This window comes from Aphelocoma coerulescens, chromosome 14 (genome assembly GCF_041296385.1).
Source record: "Aphelocoma coerulescens isolate FSJ_1873_10779 chromosome 14, UR_Acoe_1.0, whole genome shotgun sequence".
Classification (NCBI taxonomy): domain Eukaryota; kingdom Metazoa; phylum Chordata; class Aves; order Passeriformes; family Corvidae; genus Aphelocoma; species Aphelocoma coerulescens.
In genome coordinates, this window is record NC_091028.1 from 12274586 (window position 1) to 12290150 (window position 15565).

General features: G+C 45.8%; 1 protein-coding gene across 4 annotated transcripts in view; it reads left to right on the top strand.

Annotated features, from left to right (window-relative positions):
* Positions 1 to 6274: 6274 nt before the first annotated feature.
* The window catches only part of TTYH3 (tweety family member 3), a 74451-nt gene continuing 65160 nt past the window's right edge, over positions 6275 to 15565 (top strand). For all 4 annotated transcript variants that reach the window (XR_011155148.1, XR_011155149.1, XM_069029414.1 and 1 more), the window contains exon 1: positions 6275 to 6513. Coding sequence is in view for 2 of the 4 variants with exons in the window: in XM_069029414.1 (XP_068885515.1) it covers positions 6391 to 6513 (123 nt within the window). In the remaining 2 variants the exon portion in view is untranslated. The remainder of the gene's footprint in view (positions 6514 to 15565) is intronic.

The window sequence follows — 15565 nt, forward strand, 5'->3', positions numbered from 1 at the left end:
TAAACATTTACACTTAGTTGTATTAAACCATGATTTGTCTTCAGCTGAAGTTGGAATGCCCTTGACTCCTGCAAGCTTTGCAGCATCTCTGTGGTAGGTTTGTCAGCTAATGAATTGCTTTCCTCATATGAACTTTTTAAGGGGAGAAAAGAGTTTCATTCAATGGGTGTCATTAAGACCTGCAAAGAGCAAAATTCCCATGTTAGACTCCAGGTTATTAGGGGAGGATTTTCAGGCATGGTTGGTGGTCAGGTGCTGCATCAGTTCCTCTGATGTTTCCTTCTAATGTTTGCTGAAGTGCTGCTATGCTGGTGGAGACAGCGCTGACATCACCTTGCCAATGCCTGCCCTGGTTTTGGTGCATGTTTTTGGCGCGTTGGCTCTTGGATACACTTGGCCTTCAGTAACCACTCTTGCTGTGCTCCAGGAATAGCCTTGAACAGTGCATGTTGCTATGTTCTTAGGAATTACACTCTGGTGTAGTCCACTGATGAAGTTGCACCCTGCTCCCCTTGCCCATGCCATGGCCTGGCTCTCCCAGTTACCCTTTTCAAACCTGAGAGCATTTGTACTCCCCCTGGTCTGCAGGACAGTGTTTGTGTTGTTGCCCTCACCAGAGCTGCATCTGAACCAACGTCCCAGCTCAAGGGGTTGCTCAGACTGTCCCAGCTCCCCGTCTCTTTGGGAGGGTTTTGTGTCACAGACACTTTGCACTGGGTGCCACACAAGCCCCTTTAGGGCTTCTATTGTTGATCGTGTGAACAGAGGTGTCATAAAGCCTTGATGCTCAAAATGGGCTGGGGAGAACCAGGAGGGACATCATGGCCATCCTCAAGGGCTGTCTTACCTCCCTCATTATCAGCCAGATAATCCCATTCCTCTCCCCTCCTCAGCCTGTCAGCTCTTCAGAGCTGAGTCTCTGCCTCAGTAATGTAACACAGCTTGAAAGTCTTTGCTGTAATATGACTTTAGGGAGGAAATACTGTAAAATCTGTCACTTGGTTACAGTGCTGCTGTAAAAAAAGGCTGTGCTTGAATGGCCTCTAGGTATATGCATGGAAAATTAGAAGAGCTTTTAATAAATGGGATTGACCATGAATGCCTGTAGTACAAGCTACAACGTTCTGCACAAACATTGCTTTGCATTGCCATTATCAAGCAATAATCCTTATTTGGAACTTATAAAAACTGTGGCAGAACCTTCTATTTATCTAACCTGGAAATTTTTCCTGAACAGGCTCTCTGTAGTCTACTCAGAGAATTGGCAGCTTTCTTCCCTCTCTCGGCAGATATTTAATAGCCACATATTGCATTTCCATGCTAGTAAACCTTCATTATTATACAAAATGTATCAGAATGTTATGAAGAAATACCTTAAATAATTAAATAGAAATGAAGAGTGACAAAACAAACGAACAAAGTGCAATTTGAGCTGTGTTATTCTTTCCTTTTTATGTTCTCTTATTTGCTAATTTGCTGAACTTACTGGACTGCAGTGGGTCTTGCTGTGATTAGAGAGAGTTTGCCAAGTTCCTTTGTAATTGTTTCTTTGCAATTAACTAAATAATGGAATGTTCTCTGTGGCTCTCTGGGGAAAAGAGCGGGCAGGTGCTTTTGCAATAGGATTTCCACATCTTCCACCCATTTCCCTAGGACTCACTGAGTTTAAAAAGACCAGTAAAACATGAGAGAGAGAGAATATTGCCTCGGGACTGGAAATGAGAGAATTAACCTTATCATTTCTTTGAGTTGGCTTAAAGCTTTTTATGCTGGCCCTGGTAGTGGCTATTCTTTGTGTAAACCTGAAAGTCCCTGGGAGGGCATCAGAAGAAAGTAATGAAAACCCAAATGTGTGTTCCTGCCTGCAGATGCCTCCACTCAGGGGAAATCCTTCAAGCTGAGAGGAGAAGTCAGCTGGGAAGATCCCTGGCAATGTGGCTTTGCTGGGAAGAGCGGAGGTTGGAGACTGAGCTGTCACGGAGGGGGCAGCGATGTCTGGGGGAGGCTGGAGAGCAGCCCTGGCTTTGTTATTTCCTTTGACTTTGAGAAGAAAATTACAGAGGAAACCCTGGGAGGAGAGGAAGGGTAATTTTAATGGAGGCAGAGTTTAGCTCAGTGGGAAGGAGGCACGGCTGGATGTAAGGGCAGAGTTTATGGAGCGGCAGAGTCAGAGGTGTGGCCCGGCAGTGGCAGCTGAGTGCCGAGGCACGGTTGTCTTGCTGACCTCCCCCTGACAGTCCGTAATTTAGTCCCAGTCTCAAGAGGGTAACTCATCCATCTGCTGGCACTTGGAGTGCAAACTTGCCTCTTTTTTTCGTTTTAAAAGTCTGTATTGTTGGCTAAAACCTTTTGTAGCACATATTAGGTTTGACAGTAAGGGGAAGACTCCTTGCTCCACAGTATATTAAAAGCTGAATTATTTAATTTCGTAGTGAATCAGAAAAGCCAGGGAGATTTGGAGATTGCTGTTTTAAAAGGTGCTCTCGTTGCCAGTACCACTTGAGCAGTAGGGATGTCTGGAATCAGAAGCTTGTGAATAGTGAAAAATGCTGCATTTCTCAGAGGGCTTCTGCAGACTGCCTGGTGGTCTCAAGAGGATGGAGGACAGCACTGGCTGCCTTATTTTGGAGATTTAAACCAGTCTTTTTATCTTTGCTGTCTTTAATGTGTAACATTTCTCATTTGCCTATTTTGTCCAGTGATTCTTTAGCAAAGCCACTGTCAGAGCAAGTTAGCAAGCACTAATACAGCTCTTTGGGTTACTTTTCAGCAGGATTACCAGTGAACAAGCTGACATTTGCAGTTTGCTTTGCTTGATTGTAGAACTGCTTTCCATGCAAGGGTGATTTACTGTTAGATTTTATTCCTGGGATGTCACGACAGTGTCTCGTTTGTTCATTTTGCTTTGGCAAAACAGAGTGTACCTATTTGTGTGGGGAGGGAATAAAGGCTGCTGTAATCTAAACATGAGAGCCTTGATAGCTGACCTGTTGTCATGTAATCAAGAATTATCTGAATAGGATCAAATGAGAGATGCTAGATGTCCAAGAATTGCAGATACTTCTTTGTGATGTGGTACAACAGACAGAAGTGCCATGGAAAGTATGGCTAGTGCTGAATCCTGTGGTTTGTCTCTTATTCCTTGTCTGCTGAATCCATTCTGCTCTTCATTTTCCCATATCATTATAAATAATTGTGGGGGAGAAATGAAAACTGTTGATGCCTCTGTTTCTCTGTAATCCCCAATCCTCATTCTGCTCTAATTTAATCCAGTTGTCTCGGCAGCAGGAGGCTGAGGGGAGCATGCACACAGCAGTGCTGAGCTGTTCCCTTTCCCACTTACTGCCGGCCCCATACAGTGCCTCAAACACCCACCCCCATGGAACAGCATCCAGCTTTTCCTGTCATTTATTCCAAAACATTTTGTTCAGTTTGATTTACATCAGCCCCGTCAAACAAGATCTCAGTGCGGTGCCCTGGCTGCATCTGCTTCTATCCCATGTCCATCACTTGCTGACAGAGGTACTTGGACTTGCAGCCTGGTGGGGGTTTTGTGTCCATCCAGAGGCCCGTGGCTGCAGTAACATCTGCAGGACAGATTCCAGCCTTGAGCGTTTTAGTGCCAAGTTGCATAAACTCTGTGTCAGAAGTGGCTTACGCAGAGGTCTCTTGCTCTCAGCGAGGTCTGTCTGCTCCTTGTCTTTGGGTTGTTAGAACTGGAGGTGAAACATGTTAGACCGTTGGCCCTTAAGATAATTCCTTCTTCATCCTCGCTGGCACTGTGAAAAAAAATGAAAACAATAAGGAAAAAAATAAAATTGGCCAACGTTCAGCTGTCCTCCTGCAGAAAAATAAACCCTTTTCTTGGAGAAAGCTGGAGGGAGTTGAGGTCTTATACCTTGTACCCTTGTGTATCTTGTACTTGGGCACAGAGCGTGTGCCTCTGAACCCTCTGACGTGCATCTTAATGCTATTTGTGAGTGATAAGACTTCTATTAAGCTGTGTTGATAATACTCATGAAAATCCCATCCTAGTCAAAAGCTATTAAAGTGGATGTTATATTTCAGAACATCAGCAGAAATATGTTTATATTCTTCTAAGGGGTTAAACGGCCCATTCTAGCGTTTTTGCTCTCCTTATTTATAAAATGCATCAGCCAGGACAACGTGAAGTACGAAATCCCGGCTGCATTTGGGAAAAGGAATAAAATCACACTTGCAAAAGAGATGCCTCCATAATGTCTACTGATCTGCCACCATTTAGGAGAAAAAAACAGTTGGTGTTACCCTTTTTATTTCCAGAGGGATACACAGCACTCCAATATTTTTTAAGTTTTCAAGGGCCATCACAGTTTCTAATTCTAAACAGATGAGAGTTCCTCACGCCTGCGAGACCTGGAAATCATTTGGCTGAAGTCTTTTAGAGGACTGGATGGTCCTTTTTTCCCTTTTTTGAGTGGTGTTTAAAAGACAATGTTTTTGAGTGGTGTTTTGTTGAGTGGTGTTTTGTTGAGTGGTGTTTAAAAGACAATGCTTTGAGCAATCAGCAATGGGTGAGGTGTGCAGCAGCAGGGCTGGGAGGGGGCCACTGGGATGGGGAGATTGAAAGTCTGGGAGATGGTCTGAATAGACTGGCTGAGTTAGGAACTCCTGCATTAACCCAGCATACTTACAGCAAGAATTAAATTATTTGTTCTATTCATTTTTAAAGAAAACAGCAAATCTTTTTATCCATTGCAATTGCAACAGGAGCAGCACAATCTTTGTAATGAAGTGAATGAATTTGGGATTGCTACTGCTTATCGTTATCTTTTCTATTTTACCTCACTATCCTAGCATTATCCAGAGTATTTCTGTACTTACTTGTTTCTGACATGATCCCCTGAGAAGTTATATTCATCTTTTTTTACCTTTTACCTAAAAATACTTTCTGTTCTGTTTAGAAAGAAATGAAAAGTCTTTCCCTTTGGGTCAGAGTATAATCCTTGGGAAAATAGTGTGTGAGTGCCTCTGTGGGACGCCCACCACATGCACAGCTCCGTGGTGTTACGCAGTTAGATGCTGTCATTGCTGAAATATTCAGGTGTTTAATTCATGGCTCTGATTTATGATGTCATCAAAACAAGCTGAGAGTTGTAGGTCCCTTAGAGCTGATGAAGCAACACACTGGCTTTGGGGCAGGGTTTGGATGAGGCCAAACCTGTGCCTGCAGAGAGAAGGGTGGAAGCTGAACCAGAGCACTGCATCTCTCCATTGAACAGGTGGAGGGCAGACTTGGAAGTCACATGAAGGGCTCATCCATATGTTAGACACCTAGGTACCTCTAGCAATTTCCCCCCAGGTTTTGGGCAAACCAAGCCAGGCTGGGCAGTCAGTGCTAGGGAACAGTGCATCAGCTGCAGTGAAGGCACTGATGTCGTCAGTGGCACCAGAGGCTGGAACGTGTGTGTTGGTTGGGTCCCCTTAGGCATTACTTTGGAGGGAGAGGTTTTGGTGTGAAGGGTTGGATTGTGGTTTGGTGCCGGGTGCGGACACCCACCCTTTGCCACATGTGGCCCTGTGCCCAGACACCATGTTCATAGAGTCACAGAGTCATTAAGGTTGGAAAAGACCTCCAAGATCACCAAGTCCAACCATCAACCCAGCACCACGACCATGTTCACCACTAAACCAGGTCCTCAAATGCCGTATCTGCACATTTTTTGAAATATTCTGAGATTCCAAGACTCTGTTCAAATGATTATTTTATAATTTTTTCCCCACATGCTGGCACACAGTGAGAGGTGAGTATCTCCTTAATGTTGCTGCCATTGTCGTGCGTGTGCCCAGTCAAGGGGGTGCTGGATAACATTCTGCCTCTATGAATTGTGAATTCAGGAAGCGCAGACTTGCTGCCTCTGTATTTTAGGATGGGCGTTGACATGGACTCGAGGGACTAATAACAAGTGACTTTAGGACTGCCTTTACCACCCGATGTGGCACAAATTGCTTTTACCGCACCGGGTTTTAGGCTAAACCCAAAACGCGCCTTCCGCTGTTAGAACTGCGCGGCCGAGTGAGATTCATGGCAACAGGATATTTGTAAGCACCTGGGATATTTGCCGGAAAACAAACGCGGCGTCGCAGGGCGCGTGGCGGGGGCACCGGGCCCGGGGAGCCGAGGGGGCCGGCCCGGGGCGGGGCGGCGGCGGCGGCGCCAATGGGAGCGGGCGGGCGGCGCCGGGCGCGGGCGGCGGAGCCTCTCGGCGAACAAAGAGGGAGCGGGAGCGGGCGGAGGGACCGGCAGCGGGCAGGGGGGAGGATACCCGGCCATGCGGGGCCGGCGGCCGCGGCGCGGGTGAGGCGGGCGGCGCTCCATGGCCGGCGGGTCGGGGTGAGGCAGGCGCGGGCATGGCGGGCGTGAGCTACTCGCCGCCCTGGTGGGTGAGCCTGCTGCACCGCCTGCCGCACATCAGCCTGCGCTGGGAGCTCACCGCCGCCGACTTCCGACCGCACGACGCCGAGTACCAGCAGGTGGGTCCGTGCGGGGTCTGTGTGTGTGTGTGTGTGTGTGTGTGTGTGTGTGTGTGTGTGTGTGTGTGTGTGTGTGTGCGGGGCAGCGGGAGCGGGGGGCTCGGCCCGCCCGCGGGAGGAGGAGGAGGAGGGGGCGTGCGGCCCCCGCTGGGGCTCCCCGGGTGGGTGTCCGTGGGTGCCGTGTCCCCCCTGATCCGCCAGGTGCGTGGCCGCCCCACGAGGGGCAGGTTTCCCCTGCAGGGCCGGGGCAGGCTGGGTGCGGGGTCTCGCTCGCTGGGCTGGGGCCGGAGGTCGTCACCCCCGGCTGGGCAGCAACCCCGACTGCCCCCAGCCGGCCGGGAGCCCGAGCTCTTCTTGAGAGAAGGTGAAACTGTAAACTCATAAAATCATTAAAGTTGGAAAAGACGTCCAAGATCAGTAAGCTCGACCTTCGACCGAATACCGCCGTGCCCACTGACCCACATCGCGGAGTGACCCCTGGAAGGGGGCCAGGAGCCAGCCCTGGTGGGTGCCCCGGCCGGGTCCCAGCGCTGCCCAGGCGAAGGCACCGTCCCGGCCTGGTGCCCCTGGCCTGCCCCCAGCCCACCGTCGGCTGTGACAGTCCTGTGCAGGCTCCGCTGACCATCCCCATTGATGCCGCCAGCCCCGCAGCGAGGCCAGCAGTGCCTTTCCAAAACCGGCTGCCTGCCTGCTGGAAAACAGATGACTTAATGCACGAGAGCGGCGTTAGCATCAAGTGCACAGGAGGATGCTCGCAGAATACTTGTGTGCAGCTTTTTTTTTTATTATTTTTTTTAATGCTGCTTAGCCTGTATTCTGTGCTTGGTTGGCTAGGCATGTAATTAAAATGATTGTGGAGTGAATCTGTGTCCTCCAACATCTGTGTTCTCTGCTATCATCTTGGAACAGAGCTGCAGTGACTCTGCTGCCTCATTTTGCCACGGTCTCTGGTTTTGAAAACACCATTTTGCTTTTCTGAACATACTTGCAGTGTCCTATATACACAGCCTGCTACCATGCACGCAGGCATGGAGGCTAAGGCATCTAAGCAGTTCTTGTTTATCCTAGAAGTAGAAGGTATTAGAAATACTTTAGGAAGCAGTATGTTTGGATTTTTGTTCTCAACAGATCTGAGGAATGAAGCTAGAGCAAATTGTGAGAGATGTATTTAAAGAGCCATGGATAGATACAAAGAAACATCTTTATACCAGTAAATCCAAGAGAGTTCTGAGCTAACTTAGTATTTTGAGGCTTCAATTTGTTAATTTGTTTTAGTTCCCTTGGCTTAGCAGAGTTCAAGATGGCCACATGCAGATGTAACGCTGCACAGCAGCTGAACTGTATTTCCATGACCTCAGAGAGTAGCTGCCTCTAAAACAAGGGATATGTGATCCTGGCGATCAGAAGTTAGGAGTTCATTGAAAGATCTTCTTGGGAGTGTGTTATCATGAAATGAGCACTCGGTGACCTTTTGAATAGACAGCGGATGTACCAGTTTTAAGTTGCTTAAAAGCATTCCTAGCAACAATCTGGGGTTGTGTTTGTTTGTCAGATAATTTTTCTACAGTAATCATATTCCCACTTAAAGCCTTCTGCTGTTCTCCTCCTGTGTAGCTGTCTCCCCTCCCTTGATGATATTAACGACTTCTTACACAGCAGTCGATGGCCTTTTAAGTCTTAACATCAGCTCACAAGAAAACAACTTATCAAATCCAAACTTGAATGTCTGGATTACTGAGGCGTCTGTCGTCAAGAGAATGATTTGAGCAGCAGCAGCTTTGCTGGTTTTGGTGTTGGTGAGGGGTGGCAAGCAGGCTCCAGCAATGCAGCCTGTGCTATCAGTGTCGTGGTTATATAACGACACTGCTGTGGCTCTGTAAGTTGACTCTGGAGTTCGTGGCCACATAGATTAATTCTAATGCAGTGAAACAGGGAAACTTAATCCAGGACTGTGAACTGTAATGCTCTTGTGCTTTAAATGCTTCTGAAGGCCTTTTGGTTTGAATTCTAGATTTTTAAAATGAATTTGCACCTTTTTCTCTGTTTGCAACCTGTGCTGGCATTGTCTTCCCTTATCTTTAGGAACCTTTTGTATTTAGCAGAAGAGATCATATACATACTCAAAATTAAGAAGTCTATTTTTAAATTTTAATATCTGCTTATTTTTCTTTACTTTGTAGGTCTCACTGGCACAAATTGTGTGTATTTTTGTTTTCTATTCCATTAGTGATTGATACTCTGAGGCTTAAGTGTGAACTGTTAAACTACACACTGCATTTGGTTTCCCCAGGGGCTGAGGTCAGTGGGGGATGCTAGATGACGTTTATGGGGACAGGTAAAGACAGCGTGTCCCTAGCTGTAGTAAGGAAGGATTACCTGTGCTCAACTCCATGACTTCAGTTTATCAGGTAGCTGGACTGTTGTCATAAATAGCCATACAGCTGGGCTCAGAGTCCTGTCCCATTCCGACATGCTTTGAGGAAGGAAGCAAGGTACCCTTTCTGATTCTTTGCTGCTTCTCTAGAAAAGATTTCCCTACCCATGACCAAGGGAAAGCATCACTTTCCTTATAAAACTTTTTTTTTAGTAACCTCTAGTAAATACCCACCTGTTTCTTGTACTCATGTTTTGATGGTGGGCTTTGAAATTGTGCATCAGCTGAACATTCCACTCCAAGCGGAGGTGGAATGCAGTGGCTTGGATTTGCATGTTGTCCTGTCACTTGTTGCAGTGCCACGTGCTGCTGCAGGTGAGGAGGCTGCTGCCTGAAGAGGCTTTGCACCTCTACCTATCGAGGATTAGTGCAATGCCAAGCTGCTATTCCCCTGAAGCAGCAGCTGAGCCATTGTGCCCTGAAACCTCTCTGAAGGCAGGCAGATAAGCATGCACTGCCAGTCTTTGAAGTCTGGGTCTTTAAGTCGTCTGGGCCCCTGGGTGATGGGGAATATCTAGCAGGATGTAGATCTCATGGCTGCTTCTGCTGTTCTGTCCCGTGTAGTCCTTTGGCCAGAGCAGCAGGGACGCCTGCTGTGCACTGGGCTGTCTCAAGGTGGCTGTGGCCATTGTGTACCAACCTACCAGGGCTTCCTCCTTTTGTCTGAGAGCATGAGAAATGCTTATGGCAGTGTTGCTGCCAAGGGCTGAGATCAGTGCAGCTGCAGATTTTGGCTGCATACCTTCTTCACCTGAGCCGGGCTCTAAAACACTCTCTCTTGGAATTACTTTACTCCTTATCTTCTCCCACAGCATATCTTGTTGCATTAGGTTAGAACAGTGTGTGTGAGTGTGGAGGAGCAGAACAGATCCTTCCCCTCTGGAGTAGAGTGTTTAAAAATGTATGTGTATCCTGATGTCCTTCAGATGCTCTGCTTCTGCCACAACAAGCTGTGGACAGCACTACAGCCAGTTGTTTTCTTTTTCTGGGGGAATTGAGGTGAACCTCCATGTTGAATGAGCTGGGGTTGTGATCCTTCTTCTGCAGGGGTTTGGCATGGTGGTGAGTCCTATCAGAGCTGCCTTAGTGTGCTGCTTGCAGGACTTGCTCCATAGTCCTTCCTGCAGAGGATCTTATCACACCGGTTCTTTTCCTAATCCTCCCATGAATCATTGGGGTTGAAAATATCTTGATATGAACAGCTTTGTTCTGGCTGTGTTCTCATCTGAGTCATACTGCAGTGCTCTGCAAAGCCTTTTCATTGTGTAGTGAGTCACAAATTCTGGAGTGAAGGGAATGTAAAAATGGAGCAGAGCTCCTGTTCCTTCTGACAGCATCATGCTAATACCAGTTCTGGTCTCCCTGCCTTTTGCTGCTGAACAAATGATGATGATCTTACCAGTACTGTCCACTTTTCAGTTCAGTTGATTGGCCCAGTGAGATGGTCCTGAGACTGCTGCTGTCACTAGTTTAATTTATTTAGCAATATAAGTACTTCTGCTTGTGACTGACTTAGCTGCATGGCATTGAATTCACTTTCTTTCTCAGGGTAGAGTTGGTTAAGAGCCTTGAGGTAGTGTGGAGGTCACGTGCTCGAAGGAAATAGCAAAGCTGAATGGCTTTGTAATACAGCACAGCAACAGGTAATGAGATATCTGCTCCAGTCAGGGTGTCTGTGTGCTGACAGAAAAGGAGACTACAACACTTTTTAGCTCTGGAGTCTGACTGTGGACTGAGAAGTGCCCTGTGAACAGTGAAGGAGAAAAGAGGCTGTAAAAGCTAAGCCATGGAGCACTTTGACTGGAGTTTCTGCTTTTTCTTTGTTGCTGGAAACTGGCGGTGTTGACACAAACCTATGTAAACGCGTAGGTTATGTGTGAGTCAGGCTAGAGGAAAGAAAAATTCTCTAGCATCTTTGAAACTCTTCCTTTTCACCACTTCGTGCCTTCTCAGTACGAGTCAGAACTGCAGATGCATGGTTAGTAGGTGTAATGGCAGCTGTTTGTGCTTTGGAAAATGACTGATGATTGATTCACACCAATTAAGATGCAGAATCGTGCTGAAGGAAGCATCGATGAGAGCAGGGACATGCTCTAGTCCTTGGCTTTGAGCTTCTCTCTTCAGTGTTGTCACCCAGGAGTTTCCTATCATACATCTGTCAGTGCTTTCATGTCTTAATGTTCTTTTTCTCCCTCTGTACGTGTGCTGAGAAGGGATCCAGCAGGGAAAGGTGCTGTGTAAGCCCAATGATCCTTCCCTTTTTTTTTTGGCTTGCAGACTCTAATCCAAGGCATGTGTGTTTGAACCCATAGCCAAAGGTTCAGCAAGGAATTAATTCTGTCAGGTACTTTCTGGCTCTGTGAGGCTGTTTCCCTACACATAACAGCTAATGTCGTCTTTGGAAGTATTTCTTGGCTGGAGAAACATGATGGAGCCCAAACTGCCAAAAAACTTGGATTATAGAGATTGTTTTAGAACTTCCTCTACTGTACTGGCATCTTATTTCAATTTTGAAACCAAGAGTCTTTCTGTAAATTGGAAACATGTGTATTAGTCAAGTTGGATGACGTGTTTTTGTCTAGTTGGCTCAAAGTCAGAGGGTAATGTGCCTTTCTTAAAGGGGTTGGACTGAAGGTTTCTTTCTTTCAAGAACAGATGGACCTCTTCCAAGATCTGATCAGCTTTCCTGCTGTAGCACTAGTTTGCTTGTATTTCCAGAAAGGTTAAGTGACCCCTGTTAGTAGAATCCAGTGATTTGGGATGAAATTGTTTTTATTTTTTTACTAACTGCTGGTAAATTCCTTCTTCCCTTTACTCATCAGTCTCGGCTGCATGAGTAACCATGAACTAATGCCTCTGATCAGCAACTTGGTGCTATACTCTGACTCTTCTGTTTGATCTGGAAGAGCCTTTACTAAGGAGCTGCATCACAATGAGTAACCAAAAATGTAGAACCAAGACAATTTTTGATGGCTGCTTTTTACCAAAGGTAGATGTTAAACGTTTTCCATTGTCCATACATCCAGTCATGCAGCAGCATATGGTACACAGAGAGGAAAAAAGTCCACCTTTGCCAGCTTTCTGTCTGCAGCCTTGCTTTGTTTTGCTGACCCATGCTGTGCTGCCACGTTTTCAGATGGTCTCCTGAGAGCTGTCAGTTTCTGGAAACACTGGCTGTAGATTACCTTACTCTAGTCAAAAAAACCCCAACTGTTCTAAATGTGTGGTTTTAGCAGAGTACACAGGGGTAAAAGGTGTCTTGGAGAAATGTGAAACACCTTATGAGGCATGGAGGAAAGGAGATGCAAGTGAGTATGTGAAGATGTAAACCACACTCGCTTCCTGTGGGTAGGATCCTAAAAGTATTAACCCTGCACAGAGAAGATGCTGGTGCCCAGCCTGGTGAGCTTCCCAGTCTTAAGACACTTTTATGCAGCATGTGGTGCTCTGAAGGTACCATGCTGTTCTCAGCTGGAAGAGTGGAGCCAGAGTTTAAAATGTGTGTCTGGTTATGGTGGCCAGCCACTGGCACCCTGGTGCTTCTGCACCTACACAACATTTGTCTTCCTGAGAATCCTCCATTTTTATATACATGAGTGTAACACCATATGACTCCTAGTCTGCAAAACCTGATCTCTAGCAGTCTGGAGAAAGGGGTAAGCAAAATCAGTTCAGTCTTACAGTGTCTTGTCTCTTTTTGTTCTTTTCCCCTTAATTCTTAATGCCCTTTTGAGCAGAGGAACATCTGTGGTCTCCAGGTTAACAAAGCACCTTTGTTTAAGTGCTGATCCAATAAAGCAAGCAGTGCTTAAAGCAGGTGTTGGTGTGGATTTTTAGTGCTCTTTATTTTTCATTATTAGGGAAAGTGAGAAATTCTCACCCAGAAGAACATATCCCATTAGGCATGACTCTGGAGATTAAGGGTAGGAAGTCAGGTGCTTTCTCTGACTTAATTGCAAGGCTCTGAATGTGGATTAAAGAGCTGTGCCATAAGTCTTCTTGATCTCTTACTTGTACTTTGGTATTATATTTATTTTTGAACCTGTAAACAAAAACCTGTCCATTGAGTACAAGAGAGAGGGAAGTTATGGGCCTGTGTCACATCAGGTTTCTTGCCATGTGTCTTCAGAAGAGACAGCTGGAGGAACAAGCACCCTCCAATCCCTTGGAATATGTGTCTTTTTTTTCTGTTCTTTCGGTTTTATCTGGTTTGGTTTTTTTCCTCTCTTTTTTCTTCTAGGACAAAGCTAGTTTTGCCCCTCTCCTCCTGCTCCCCTTCCCCCACCAGCACTTACTGATGGAAAGGGTCCAGAGTGGATGATGTTTGCGTTGATAAGACTGTGCTGTGGCAGAGCTTGCCCGGTCACCTTGGTGTGACCCCTTCCAGGGGACACTCCTGTACCTGTAAGGATGGGTGTGCTGAAGACAAAACTATGATGGGCAAAGCTTCTCCTGAAGTCATTCTTTTACTGTCTTTGATGTTAAGTGAATTTGTTTGGGTGGCTGCAAGCAAGCAGTGAGTAAGGTAGTGCTCACTCTTAATTTTCTTGGGGTGGAGGGCAGTCAGCACGTCATTTGGAATAACCTTTTGGTGACTGTCAGTTCTCTTCTTGTTCCTGTTTTAACTTGCAGTAGTAACCTTTCCACCAGTTATGGTGAGATTTCCCATTCCCCTTGAGCGAGTAGGAGAACTTGGCTTGTTTTCAACTGAATGTGATTCCCATAGCTGGGGGAAGGGACATGATGCCTGTGAATTTATTTGCTCGAAGATTCAGATGAGACCTGAGTAATTTTGGAATATTATCAAGATTGCCTTCTGTACTGAACCTCAGCTCTCACTTTTAAGACATGAATAAGACTCAAAATACTCAGAGACTTACTGATGCATGCTGAGGAGTTGTTAATAATAATAATAATAATAGTATCCAAGCCCAGTAACCTTGCTCCTCTGTTGGCAAGGCTTTCTGTACTTTCTGGATATGTCATCCTACCAGTTCTTTGTTTTAGCTGATGACAATAATTAACAAGACAGATGAGCTAAAATCAAGGAGGATCAAGTTCTTGCAAGGCTTCTAGTCCTGGGGATGCATTCATATGACAGTCTGAAAATATGAAAATGTCATCACTGTTAGAAATCCTCTCCTTTCCTCCACTTCAAGGGGTGACTGATGTTGTGTTGCAGTGGTGAAAAACTAGGAATTGGTTACATTTATTCTCAAATCAGAAATTACTTTTGCTGCATGGTGAGAGGGTCTCCAGGTATCTAGTGAATAGTGGCTGTGGGGCAGAGCCATGCTGATACTATTTCTTTTTTTGTTTTCATATTAGATAAACTAGAAAAGAGCAAAACACAGAGCACTTTCATGTTGCAAAGGCTTTCATTTCAAACTTTTATTTTTTTTTTTTAGATTTCTGTGTAATGAGCCACTTACAGTTTTTGAGTCTGATCTTGTAATTGTGAGCTTTAGGGTTTGGTAAGCTGCAAATGTGCACATTTTTGCAAAGTAGTCATTTGTGTGCTAAGGCTATTCTCTTGCAAGAAAATAGAAAAGTAGGTTAGCGTGCAATCCACGGCCACAGCAGTTGGTGTAACTCGGTCACGATACTTGTGCTGTTCCCTTCTGCAGGCACTGGGAGAGGAGGGTAACATTTGCAATAATGTGTGCTTTCACATGCTTATCAGCTTGCTTGCTTCAGCAGATGTAATGTGTGCCAGCCCTCTTTTAAGTTCTTATTTTAAAAAACAAGCATTTTTTGGTCAATGCTAAAACTATCCAGGGAAAGAACTGACATTCCCCTTCACCTTCACTTAAACTGGAGCTGCACCCTCGGATTGTGGTTTCCTCGGTCAGTACTAAATGCTTTTTCTGGCTGATATGGCTCAGAATGGTGCCACACGTGCATATGCATGAAAGCCCTTTGTAGTGTGAAATTAGGGATGAAAGATATTGCTAATCAGCCCTAACAATGCGGGACTTATTCCTGGACGAGGGGAAAAGGGAATGTGGGGAATGGATGTTTCACAAATGTATAACACATTCAGACGCGTTGTTATGCCAGTGTTGGTGTCTGTGCACGGACACCCTTTTCAGGCTGTAAAATGCTGCTGTTCATGCAGGGAATTTAAACAAGCCTTCTATTCAACACCGAAATTCAAAATAACGCCAAAATCCAAATGGAGGCACTTCAGTTGCATAATAGTGTCTGTTACAAGGAGGCCTTGGTGCAGTAGATGATGTAATGCTCCTTAAGATAAGGCCCAAGCTGGGGTTGGGGAAAGAGGGAAGATGGTGTCAGTGACAGAGACATTAGAAGTGTTGCTAATGGTATCAAAGCTATCCATAGGGTGTTAATTAGCACGCCTGAATAATTCCAAAGTTGATTGTGTTACAACTGTACATGTGGAAAAACTGCTTGGTGCTACCTGTTTTCTCTGATTATAATCGCTTTTTCCCTGGGGTGAGCTTTCTTGCAGTTCAACAGTGTGCTCAGGTTCCTGTAGCTGATAAACTGGTGATCTTGACACTTGCTGTAGGAGCTAAGAATGCCTCTGTTTGCTGAAGAGATGCTTTCTGTTGCTTGCTGAAATTGTAATGCTTCTCACTGGGGCTGTGCCTG